This window comes from Rhopilema esculentum, chromosome 20 (assembly GCF_057945365.1).
Source record: "Rhopilema esculentum isolate cy_ngs chromosome 20, ASM5794536v1, whole genome shotgun sequence".
Classification (NCBI taxonomy): domain Eukaryota; kingdom Metazoa; phylum Cnidaria; class Scyphozoa; order Rhizostomeae; family Rhizostomatidae; genus Rhopilema; species Rhopilema esculentum.
The window spans coordinates 10,466,871-10,480,146 of record NC_142834.1 but is presented as its reverse complement, the minus strand read 5'-3'; the positions used below and the strand labels follow the sequence as shown (position 1 = coordinate 10,480,146).

The 13,276-nt window shown below is 35.9% G+C and overlaps 1 protein-coding gene across 1 annotated transcript in view; it reads right to left on the bottom strand.

The window, feature by feature from the left end:
* LOC135687479 (uncharacterized) overlaps positions 1-13,276 on the bottom strand; it is a 39,307-nt gene that overhangs the window by 17,515 nt on the left and 8,516 nt on the right. The window contains exons 8-24 of the mRNA XM_065204046.2: positions 12,367-12,608; positions 11,275-11,481; positions 10,545-10,827; positions 10,207-10,329; positions 9,409-9,597; positions 8,693-8,919; positions 7,664-7,769; positions 7,017-7,184; positions 6,350-6,487; positions 5,305-5,454; positions 4,667-4,876; positions 3,861-4,086; positions 3,690-3,739; positions 2,133-2,283; positions 1,155-1,320; positions 490-746; positions 51-211 (exon numbers count right to left, since the gene is read on the bottom strand). Coding sequence (XP_065060118.2) covers positions 51-211; positions 490-746; positions 1,155-1,320; positions 2,133-2,283; positions 3,690-3,739; positions 3,861-4,086; positions 4,667-4,876; positions 5,305-5,454; positions 6,350-6,487; positions 7,017-7,184; positions 7,664-7,769; positions 8,693-8,919; positions 9,409-9,597; positions 10,207-10,329; positions 10,545-10,827; positions 11,275-11,481; positions 12,367-12,608 — 3,054 coding nt within the window. The remainder of the gene's footprint in view (positions 1-50; positions 212-489; positions 747-1,154; positions 1,321-2,132; positions 2,284-3,689; positions 3,740-3,860; positions 4,087-4,666; positions 4,877-5,304; positions 5,455-6,349; positions 6,488-7,016; positions 7,185-7,663; positions 7,770-8,692; positions 8,920-9,408; positions 9,598-10,206; positions 10,330-10,544; positions 10,828-11,274; positions 11,482-12,366; positions 12,609-13,276) is intronic.

Below are 13,276 nucleotides of genomic sequence, written 5' to 3'. Positions count from 1 at the left end.
GAATCTCCTCTGTTGCTAGCCACAAAGTAAGACACCATAAATGAACTTACAATCAAAGAGCCTTTGAGGGTGTAGGCCCATTGTTGCTTAGGGTCAGTGCTGTTACATCCCTTCAAGACCAATTTTGAGTTTGCGTTCGAATCAGTCACAGCCACACATGCACCTAATCGAAGCTCCATTCCTGTGATTGTTGCTTCGATTCCAAAGTGTCCTGTTGAGACAATTTTATGAGACTCAGATGTTAAATGACCCAAGATGGAAGAACACTCAACCTTACCCTTCTAAGCAACTTCATTCAAACCAGTCGTTACGTCCTGGGTGACGATTCGGTGATGATTTTAGGATATTGTCAGCAGCAAATTCATTTAATTTCACAATATCACATCTTTATATATCCTTTATGCTGATACACATTCAATTTATATACCAAAGAGAATCGGTAAGGAAGCTCTACCATTAAATTTCATTCACGCATGCAAACTTCCTTACCTGACAAGTCGAAGTCTGAAAACGGATTTGGAGGATCATAGGGATCATAAGAAACCACTGATGTTCTTGCTTGTTTGACACCTTCTTTGTAGTTGTATAGAGCAGAGTCCTTTGCAGATATAATGCTTCCAACCGGATCGTTCAAACTAAACTGGGCGCCAAAATGCATCCGGTTTCCAAATATAGTCAAATCGATCTCTGCTGCCACCATGAATCCGCCGCCAAACTTATGCCCAAGACCCAAATCAAAGCGAATTCTAAGAATCATGATAAGAAATGTAGTTGGGTATACAACATACATACATAACATAACATAACATAACATAACATAACATAACATAACATAACATAACATAACATAACATAACATAACATAACATAACATAACATAACATAACATAACATAACATAACATAACATAACATAACATAACATAACATAACATAACAAACATAACATAGCATAACATAACATAACATAACATAACATAACATAACATAACATAACATAACATAACATAACATAACATAACATAACATAACATAACATAACATAACATAACATAACATAACATAACATAACATAACATAACATAACATAACATAACATAACATAACATAACATAACATAACATGTCATTCTCTATATGGTTTCAAACGACCTACCCATGGATAAGGAACATCTGCATGAGGAACTGGATGGCTGCATTCACCCACCCAACAACTTTCTCTGCGACCCTCAGTGCGGCTACAGCAACATCTAAGAAGTTGCACAACCCCTGCCCGATATAATCAACAAACTTGCATGTTCCGTAACACATGTATTCTACACCTAAAAGTTAAAATAACATGAATTTAGACAAAATAGAGAAACTTTTGATATCTAACAAGTGTTCCTGCAATTCTACTCAATAAATGCTTGATAACAATGATATATATCGAAATTGTGACAAAACACCTACTGGTAATATTGTCTAAAAAACAAATAAAGAAGACCAAAATTTAAAAACTTTTCTCACCGGCAGACAAAATTGATTTTATAGTTTTTTCGACGTTCATGAAATGCATTATTCCTTTCTTTCTCAACTCACTAACTGAATGGTTGTTCGCATAAATAGGATGAGATTCCACAATAACTTCAAGCACAAAGTATTTCTAACATTTTGATTAAGTCAAAGCGTTTTTACTTTTGCTATGACGAAGCCCCGTATGCTGGGCAAAATATTAGCCACAGTTGATTCACGTGTGGTTATTGCTGTTCGTTCTCGGCGGTTCGCAGTGTTCTATATTTGCTATATTTCTATCATTTCTCCCCTCGATTTATAAAGTGAGAATGCTTAGACAGGCAAATAATTAATATGATAGGTTGAAAGACTGCAGGCGGAAGCTTGTGAAACATACTGAAAGCCAAAAATTCTAAGAAACTTCTCAAAAAATGGCTCCACGGACATTTTATGTAGCTGTGAATTGAAAATTAGTGGATAAGCAGATTAGTGCACTTAACATGTCAAGGTCAATCAAGATCGCTAGCCAATTACATGGTTTAAAACTCCAAGTGAGAGTAACTCCAAATGAGCCTTAGTCCTCCAAGAGAGTTTAACTTAGAGTGACTAAAGGAGCACGAGTGCAAGGAATTATATTTACCTTTGCATCCACCACCAACAATGCCTTCGCAGATAAATTTACTAACAAATCTTTTGCTTCTAATATGAAGGTCAAATTCTCCATTTCTTTGCGATATCAAAGATCTCCTTCGCCTCCAACCCCAAAGTGCCTTTTTGATGACCTTTCCAGCCTGTGGGTGTAAAAAATTCAATCACGATTTATAATAAGATGGGGATGTTGTTGTATAGAAGAGCTCCCAAAAAGAGATCATGTGCGAAAAACGTCCTTTCTTCCTTTGTTATTCCTGAGTTATTCTTTTCTCAAGCTCCCATTTGAAATCGATTTTAACCGATTTGCTTATATCCAATACATAGAAATATTTGCTGCTAAAATTGATTGCATAAACTAATTTTTGTAAGACCAAGAGTTCTAAAGGATCATCCACAACCACTTGACTATCTTAGACACTATATGTAATCCCCCTTTCTGAGTTACATATAGTGAATGTTCATTTTGAAAGCGACCCTATTCAGCCACAGATGGAAATGTTTTTAAACAATGGTTATCAAAAATAAGTCTGTCATGTTTCACACAAATAGCGTTAAGGAGTCTCAGACCCCGTTTACACTGTCCCGTGCAAGTTTGGAACCGTGACAAAACTGTCGCGGTTCGCCCTTGCGTTTACACTAGCACTGTGGAACCGTGACGATTTTGCTCTGCTATCCGGAACAGTTTTGACCCTGCTTTGAAAGCGAACGAATTTTGTACCGTCACGGTTCCGTTTTTGAACGGGACAGTGTAAACACCTATCCGAGACGATTTTGTCACGGATTCACAAAGAGGTCTTTTGTATGGCTGTTTCAGGTAATCGAGGCTTTGATTGTGGCGTAACTAGGTTCTCAAATTCTGAAGAAAAGGAAATTCTGAAGAAAAGACGACCACAGAAAAGGCTTGTAATGTTTCCCAGTACAAGCCTTGATTGGACTTGATTGTAGTTTTGTAGTCTAAAAAAACACTGAAAATTAAAGCCACCTTGTCTTTCGTCCAAGTAAAGTTTTAATCGGCCTTCCGCTCCATTTTAACTCACAATAAAAATTCGATTGTTGACTTCAGCGGCAAAATAAAAGCCTTGGTTGACTAAATACAGCTTCTTCTAAACAATGTTCTACCATTAAATTAAGGTCGTACCGGTACAGTGTAAACGGAACGGCTAAACGGAACAATTTGGAACCGCGACAGTGTAAACACTTGCGAACCGTAACGGTACAAAATTGTCCCGGGACAGTGTAAACGGGGTCTCAATCAAAATCTGGAATTAATCAATGATTGTTTGAATGGTACAGCAAAACGTGTTTACATTCCGTATATCACATTTACATTAGCATTTACATAGCAGTTCCTATCCATGGTTGGTCTTCTGATCACAGTAAATGGAAATGAAGCCTCTCAGCTCTATAGAATTCGTAATCACTCACCTCTACCCTCCTTGAAGAATTTTCAGGAAATTTAAGATTCAAACAAGGCCATCCAGCTCAAGCAAGTACTCAGTAACACAATGGTATAGTATAACAAAGCATATGAATAGCACGGACCTACCTTTGAAAGACCATCTTTGACTCGGTTGAAACTTTTTTTGACAAATGACCCTGTTCAAAATAAATTAAACAAGTTTCAAACATCGATAGCTCGAAAGATTGTCATAAAAAGCAATGATTTCTTGAGAAACTCCTAGCAGTCTGGAAAATTTCAAGAATTTAACGAACTTACCAACGCTGTCTATGGCCCCACCGATCCATTTTTTTGCTGAGTCAAAGAAACCTTTGCAGTTTTCTTCCGCCTCTTTGCATTTCAGTGCCATGCAGTTATTGCATCTTAGCTTAAGTGTCTCTTTGCATCGTTGTTTGGCACGTTTTACATCATCAATCTTTTCAATAAGGGTCGCTTGTGCAGACTTAAAGGCTTGATCTACAGCTTTCCGGGCTTTTTCGATGGCCTAGGAAAGGATTGAGTGATTGAAGATATATTGCTTTGATCAGCTAGAGTTTACTTAGAGAAAACTAAATTCAATTGTGAAATACAACGGTCAAGATCTATGTGCGTTATGAAATAGAAAATCTTGTCTCTGCAAATTTTTTCCGATCAATGATATTAAAGAATACAAACTTAAGTATAAACAAGCGAGAATCAAACTTTCGTGCACTGCACCTATAACAAACATTAATACGGTAGTTATGTGTATCACTAACCAACAAATTATGTTTTATTGAATCAAGGAAATTATTAAGTCATCCTAAAAGGCCTGATTAATACCGAGCTGATCCATCATGATCAAATGGAGAACATTCAATTCAACAATACGACATCCAATAGAAACTCTTGACATTCTGATCCATCCTTATAAATTCTTTCTCAACCCAAGAAAATATAGCCGGTCCTTCTTAGGGCCTGTACCCGGGGCAAATTAACAAATCATGCCCCTTCATCAGTGTGCCTGCATTTCAATCCTCTCATATCCAATCAATTTTGCCTTACAGATTAATAAGCTAAAAGAGAATCAAACATTCGATACTCACATCTGTAAGTTTACTCAGATCAATCAAAATTCGTACATAAAAATGGGCATTTTTCAAGTCTGTGACAGCGTAACTGGCAGAAATATATAATTCTGCATAAATTAGATCCCAGGCTTTTCCCCAGATGTAGATTTCTGCAGCATCCATAGTTATATTGATGAAAGTATAGGATTCAATGCCAAAGAACTTCCCATACCCTTCAAAGAACATCTGTAGGCAAACGAAATCAAATCAGTAAGATAAAGCTGGGTAATACAAGATTTTGTTTCAAATACAACCGGATGCAACAACAAGAATATCTATGCGAACAAATGCACTTTTGACCCCAGATCAAAATCAGTACATAAAAAATTGCAACGTCGATGAAAAACTCATTTCAGATCCTAGAGACTGCTAATATACACTCTTTAAAGAAATTAGTCGAATTAAATTCTTTAGCCATCATAGAAAACAAAAACAAACGAAATAAAGAACATTCCTGAATTGTACTTAAAAATCCCACCTTTCTGTAAATCAGACTATAAATGATAACGAAAACAAAATGATGGATTGTAAGAGAGACCTTCACTGTATAAAAAAGTTTTGGTCCTGTTTTTAACATAAGAAACATAGAAACCGAAGAAATAACAAAGTCTTACTTTGAAAAATGGAAGTCTGATTATAGATGCTTTGCTCGGTCTGTATTGGAAAAAGAGTTTCGGACCAAGGTTTTTGTGTGTATTGTTCCTGGTTATTTCAACTATGCCTCCAAGCATGATTGGATCGCACTCCCCATCAATATAGACTTCCTGCAAAGAAATGAAGTATGCGTTAAAGACATCGGAGCTTTGAGAAAACTCCTGAATAATAGTAAAGGTCACTTTATGCAGAGTTCTGGAACGCCTCGCAGTATTTTCATTAACCAATTTGAAACAGTTGCAAAAAGTCGTACTATGAAGATCTGAAAATTGATGACAAGAGAAAACCCAACACTAAGAAGATAAAAAGACCTTAAACAGTTACTTTTTAATTTTTTTAACAATTAATGTGAATTATTAACTGTACGCTTAACTGGCTAAAATGTAGTCCATTCGTCTGATAGAGTATATTTGTGACCTTTTTAACATAGTAACTATAAAAAATAGATACTCCCTTTGAAATATGAAAATGAAAATTGCAGTTAATGCTCAAAACATCAGACATAGAGTTAAATGAATGTATTTGTCAGACAAGCAAACAGTAGAAACAAAACAAATCGAGCCTGATAAACATGGGACATATTCTACGAAATCAATAGAATCATACTTTGCCTGAGAATGGTAAGAAAAGAAGGAACTTATACATTCATATTTTCACAACCCTTTGCAGAAATCATGATTTTTTAGAGTCCCTTAAGGCTGGTTCTTACTAGCCACACAATCACAAGCAAAACATAAGCAAAGAATTACATAAGCAAAGCTAGTAGGGACGGTCTAGCGACAAGCCTAAGGCTTACTAGACAAATGAATCTTACTAGACCCTTACTAGAAAAATAGCAAAACAAGGACAAGCTCATGCACAAGAATAGCGGAATGTTTAGATATTCTTGTGCTTGTGTATATGACTGCTTCATGCTGTAGTTCGTGCTTGTGTTGCTAGTGAAAGCCAAGCCTTAAAGATACAAAGTTTAGTACCCCTAAGATACAATATAATGGTAACACTCACCATATCTCCTATTCTGATGTCAACACGAACATTCCAGCCAAACAGATTCAATGTTCCTTTTACCCTCCAGCCAATGTAGATGTAAGGACCATTAAGAAATCGAAGGTCTACTGCAGATTTTCCTCCATTGAACGAAAACTATGAAAGTATCATTTCCTTTTTGTTATTCAGGTGCAGCCAATGTAATAATGAATATCTATTCAAAGTTCACGAATAGAACACGGGTGAAAATCATGGTTTATAGAAATGCTGACAAATGTATCCACAACTGGGTGTAAAATTTCCATCGTTATCTTTTGGAGCCTTATTCTTACGTTTTATTCTCTGAGGAGTGTCAGACGAAAAAGCTTTTAGTATGTTGTGAAATGTTTGCTTTTTCAAAGCCATTTTCAATTTATAGCTTATAAACTTTGCGAGTATTTTGGATTCATTTTGCAGTGAATTTTTTAAAGAGTAACCAGGTGTGGCAGTAAAACACCAATGGCCGTTGAAAATTAAAGAAAGCGTAAAATCACGATCATTGATAAATGTTTCAGCCAAAGAAAAGATCAAATATGAAAATGAAGGGAGGCCCTATGCGCAATATCAAGAAAGACTTTGTAACAAGGCCTTCGTAAATAAGTGTAATAACAAGGTTGAAATCAAACAGCTTATTTAAATAGCATACCATAGCCCCCGTAGGGAATCCTGTTTCTGCAACTACGCTTGGAATTCCGCTAGTATCGCCACCAAACATTCTAACAACTTTTCCAACAGTCAATGCTGAAACCTCCCCGTAAAAATACGTGTTTGGTTTTCCCACACCGAAATACACTTGCATACGTATACAGTGACCCTGAAAAAAGGAAGACATTTCATTCTCAAGCATTTAAGTTGCGTTTATATCATTATTATTATTATTATTCACTGCCTGCAATAAAATAAAATTGAGATGATTTAAATTTACCCAAAAAGAGCTAAAGACACCGTTTTTGCTTCTCATGTCAAAGGACGAGAAGACAGAAAACTCAAAATAAATTAGACTTTTCTTGCTCACAGCACTTCTATGCGAAGCATTATCTTAAGAAGAAGAGAAGAATCCAATAGCACAAAGGCAAAATCTGCCAGCCAGCTTCTGGTCTCACCACTCCTGGTTTGAGTTTCTCCAATTCGTCATAGTAGAGTAGCCTGCGGTCTTCACTACTTAATTGTTAAAAATTTTTATTCCATTTTTGAATCAAACAGCTATTTTTGCACAACATTTTACAAACAATTTAACGAAAATAGATAGTCAATTACCAACATGACATTTCAATTATTGAGCATATTGCTTACGTCATTATTAAAATCGTCTTCGTAAATACAATTCTCTCCAAACTCTAGCAATGCTCCAAATTGAGCTCCTGACAATAAAATTGGGCTTTCTGCAGATATGGTTAATCTATAAAAAATAACGATGTGATTCAGCAATAGTTTGTTTTTGAACACACTCGCTACAATCTGGTAAGATCTATTAAAGAAACACCGTCCAATGATCAATGCCAATTTAGAAATAAAGGAAAAATCATTTCCTGTAAAAAGCATGCTTGAAATTATACATGGTCAGCTCGATTTTCGATCTAAATAGGAAAACACTCGAAGTGTTACTGACAATAAAGAAAATATCATTAAAAGAGAACAACTAGAAAAAAATAACTTTGAATTTATTCTTTGCAGAATATGTCACTAAATTCAAATTTGATGGAATTTTTCTCATCAGTATATCAGTCTGAAATTAGGAATTCTAGAAAGGAAAACAAGATTATCATAATGAGCCTTTGAAGTTATCGGTGGATGTCACAATTGATATGTTAGCATGGGCATCCACAGCTGATGAAACAGGATGGAAATGTTGTATATCACTGAAATTCATTCGAAGATAAAGAGACAAAGAATTGTGCTGGGTCCCGCTTAAAATAGCAAGGAAGCTAGGAAATCAAAGATGCAGGTAGGTTAAGACCTTTCATTCGCTTTTCAACTTTAGATGCCTATGTTTCAGAAACAATTAGAGCAACGCGAAAAATATTGATGCCGTTAATTGATAGTCACGGTTTACAATCTAAACATAACTTTTGCATGTCAGTTCTCCTTTAAAGCCGCAAACATTGAATCAAATCTACTTCTAAACTAATACAAACTAAGAATCTTCTACGCCTTTCCTTTGGATCTTGGGTTTGTCTGTGGCTAAAAAAAGTTATTCTGTTTCTCAGAAAAAATGAGTCACGGTTACTCCCTTTCTTGCTGAACATCATTGCACACAGAAGATTTCGAATTGTACTTATTGTGTTTCGTACAATCTTCAGTAAGCAATTAAAACTTTCTCACCCAAGATGGATATTTCCGAAAGCCAACCATTTGACTCCAAACGCTTTCCTCCAGACACCCTTCATATACAACTTGCCCACTACATCAGATGTTCCTAGTTCGTGAGTGATCATACCACCAACATGCAAGAAATTTTCAACTTTAAATCCATCGGCATAAACATCGCCAGATTTAACAGGAAATTTCACTTCAGCAACAAATCCGAACTCAGCTAAGCTTTTGTTAAACTGAAATCATACGTGCAAAAACCATCAATATTAATGAAAATAAAGGGTGGCAAGTCTCCAAATAATTAAGCAATAGGCAGGGAATTTTTTTCATTCATCGAAAACATTGCCCTACTTTTTTTTCTCGCCATATCAACTTGTTAGAAATATTCAAAAGTTACTGGTCAATGACGTCACTAAATGGCTTTACGAATATCTAAATAGCCTAATATTCCTGCCCCTTCGTCATTCTTGCATACTTATCAAAGAGCTAGCTGCCTAGTTAAAAATATCTGCAAACTGTACACATTATTCTTCAGAATGCTCAAGATAGATTAAGTATAAAACTATTACATTTGCAATCCAAAAGTTAGTTGCGCCTTTAGGAAGTGAAAAGAACTTGACTTATTAAACGTTAGTCAATAACCAAAGAGATAGTGAAAAACGCTGCCCTCTAGTAAAAAACAATTGAAGAAACAGGCTTTTCAACTTGCAAACGGCCTCTCTTACCTTGAGCATTAAATCAAGTTTTGAAAACGAGACTGTGTCTGTCAGGCGTATGTTCCTGAATCCTGCAGAGATTGTTACTTGTCCAATTGCTGGCATAGCAGCTGAAATCCGAAACAAGGCGTCTGGGCCAAGGATTTTTTTTGTCACTCTACAAAACGAGCTGCCACCACAATCCTTTGGTAACTTAACCTAAAAAATATTTAAGTAGGGTAATTCCGTGAATTTCAAGTGACAGTGTTCTAATTTCATATCTACTCTTCTAGAGGTTTCGAGAACTTGTTTTGACATTTCTCTGATATGTATAGCTCTGCAACTTCTAACATCAAAATGAAGCTATTCTGCCCAAAATGAACGAATTCGTAAAAGTAAAGAAAAAAATCTCTTTTTAGCCCTTCGGATGATGTGAGTTGAGAATAATGGCTTATGTTTTTTCTAAACGCTGTTCATTTGAAGAGGTATACAAGATGGAAAACGTCAACCTCTATGCATTTTTCTTTAAATGTAGTGTTACACAAAAACATTAAATAGTCATATAAAAATACTTGAAGATGATGATCCAGTTTATAGCGAGTTGATTATTATCAATAAAACTCGCAATGGCTTAGGACTTTTGTTCCATTGAATCCCCCATAAATAAGAACTTTTTCATACTGAAAGGCAAAATTGTAGTTTCCGGTACAAGGCTGTCTACTTTATTGTCATAATTTAAGTAGACGAGATTCGCTGTTTCTAAAATAAGAACCAAATACTTTCATCCAATCCAAATTTAAAGAATTTCTAGCAACAGAAAAAACGTACTTGGCCAACGACAAGAAGACCTTTTGGAATGGCATTGGTCATGTAGTTGAGAGGATCCTTTGTAAAAGCCGTTGCATGCTTTGATACCATGAAAGGGTCCATAGGATTGAGCATAATACCAACCTGAAAAATACCATTAGACATGAAAATTTTTTAAGAAACTTTTTTGAACAAATAAATCAACTGCAAGAGATTTACTAAAGGGACTAAATATATTGAACAGTAAATTTAAAGAATACTGACCAGTGTACTTAAAAACGTGATCGAGAGAAAACTTGATCGGGTATGGTAGCGAATTAAAAAAAGGAATGTGATTAAATTTATCAAAAAAATATTACCGAAATGTCGACCCCAATATTGTCGAAAAATCCACCATCTGGAAGCCTCTTGCCATTGATTTTGCCAATGGCAGCACCAAATGACTCGCCATCAAAGGCAAAGCCAATAGCAAAGATCCATCGGGTGCCCTTCAAACTTGCGATTATCTCAAGGTGAACTGGAATGCCCTCGATGTATTTCGTAGCCGTGAATCGGAATGGCGTTAATGTATCCAGCCATCCAGGCAGAAAATCATAGCCAATAGAGCAAGGACCGAATTCAAAATCCCATACTTTGATGGCTCTAAAGGTTTAAAGTAAGATGTTACAAAATATACATGCATTTGAGACCTTAATATTGAATTTCATATAAAATCAACCTTCGGGTAATCTGTAGCAAGGCGTACTGAAGGCTCTTTGATTAAAGAGAAACCACATTAAATGATTATAATGATATAGTTTAAAAACCCAATTTTTAACTCGATAAAAATTAACTGTAATAGAACATATGATAATAAATAAATCTCTTATAAAATTGCTCTTTCTAATAATTTGGTTTTTACATTCTTTGTAAAATAAACGATAGTCAAAAGATTATTTGAATGTTACAGTTTAAACAGTTTTCAGCTTATTTTAAAAGATTTTTGTAAAAGTGCCTCACTGTGAACACGTAATCGTTTTTAACTACTGCATGAAATGTGTTAAAATAAATAATATAAACTAGAAAAATTGCTTCTCCGCCATCACTGACCTCAAAGCATTCTCTATGAGACTTGGTACATTTGTAATTCCAAGAAAATGGAAGACATGTTGAATCTTCATTTTTGCAGTTTCTCCAGTCATGTGAACAAGCTTTTCACGACGAAATATCTTCGACTTAAAAATTGTTGGTGAAAATCTGTAATATTCCCCTTTGGCCATAAAGCTGCTTGTAGCTCCTTCCGTGTTGTAAGTCATGCTGAAAAAAGGAAATAATATCAGCTTGAAGAAATCAGCACCCATTAGTTGCAAATGCAGTTCCTTTACCCAAGTACCGAGCTGCAATTCTAGAAGCGAAGGCTTGGCGTCTTGTCACGTTTTTGCCGGTGTAAAATGCGTTTTGGTACCCTATGCAAAAGTATAACATTGTGAAACGCAATGTATTTCAAAACCTGTGATTTCATCGTTGTGCGATGTTATTTGTATTTGTTTTTACCTAGCACCCGAAGGTAGTTTTGAAGGACACTGAGAAGCTTATGCTTATCGAGTAGTGTCATGGTCCTTCCTCTCGATGTGACCACACCTCGTGATTCCTACGCCTGGAATTACAGAAAGCTGGTGACTCTCCACACTCTGGTCGAAAGTTAGGTCATGTCAGGGACTCAAACAACGGACCCTTGGGTCTGTAGTCAACGCCATTCGTTCGTGTACCAGGACGGACCGTTTTGCATGCTAATTTCCACCATTCGTTTTGGTACCCTATTGTTTAAATGCTTGGGTACGTTTTTGCATAACTAAAATGGTCATGCATACGTTTGTGTCCCTGGACCGAAATGCATACGGTTACCGAAACGTATATGACACCGGCATTTTTGCTACAGTCAAGTTTGAATTAGCGGTCAATCTAGGGCCTGGTGGCCATTTTGAAGGGACAGCTTTTTGCAGAGAAAAACGTTGAATTTTTTTATGTTCTGCCAGATTGTTAACTGGTAAAAAAAGAGCGTTCTTCTATCGATTTCTCATTCGAGAGCCATTCTGTTAGGCTTGTGAACTGAATTTTCAACAAGAAATAGGTGTTACTTACGAAACACTTCGAGACGAGATAGAAACTTACGAGACATTACGAAACGAAATAGAAACTTACGAGACGTTACGAAATTCCATATTTTGGCCGGCATTGAAATAGATCCTTGTGTCAAGTCCAAAATCATACTCGAGTGTATCATATGGTGCTGTATTCTTGACTCTAATAGAAAATCCAGTTACGGGCCTATTTTCATCAGCAGGTTTCTCATAGCCTGGAAAAGGCACAGCCCTTCTGTATGAAGGGATGAGGTTGTCTGCAATCTCTTTGATTGTGATAGCTGGTTCTGGGTCGAAACAATACTTGAAAGAAAACATAAATCTTTGTAAACATTTTTAGAGTTTTTTTCAAATAAAAAGGAAATTTCAATAGCTACGAGAAGCCATATAAGCGACAGGATACAAAAAGCGATCGAAGGTGATTCAACAAATAGTCCGCCCACTTTCTTGCCTGCAGGGATTTTTTGTATGAAAATTAGTCGAAAAAGAATATGCTAGAGCATAAAACTAAGAACTCTATGATACATAAGAACGGATAGGAAAGTTATTACTATATCTTATCCAAATAACGTTCAGCTTATCTGCGCGTTACAAGGGATGGCTTTAGTTGGAGATAGAGGGAACATGATTTTGGCATTAGCATTTTCACTGTCAATCGTGCTTACACATTTATGGACCACCCTTCTCCATGCTATTCCCTTTCTATATACGATGGGATTTCGCAACGAAAAAGGAAATAGTCAATTAAACAATATGCATAACACTATTATCTTTTATGCAAAAACCTCGGGCTTCTCTCTCTATAGGCAAATCCAATTTGTTCAGTGCTGTACTTGTTTATTTACAATAATTATGATTCCACTTTTGTAACCTGCTTCGAAAATCAATACTGCATTTCTGCTGTAAATGTTAATATTTCAAAAATAATAAGTCCATAAAAATAAATAAAAATTGGTAAGGGATTGTGGATG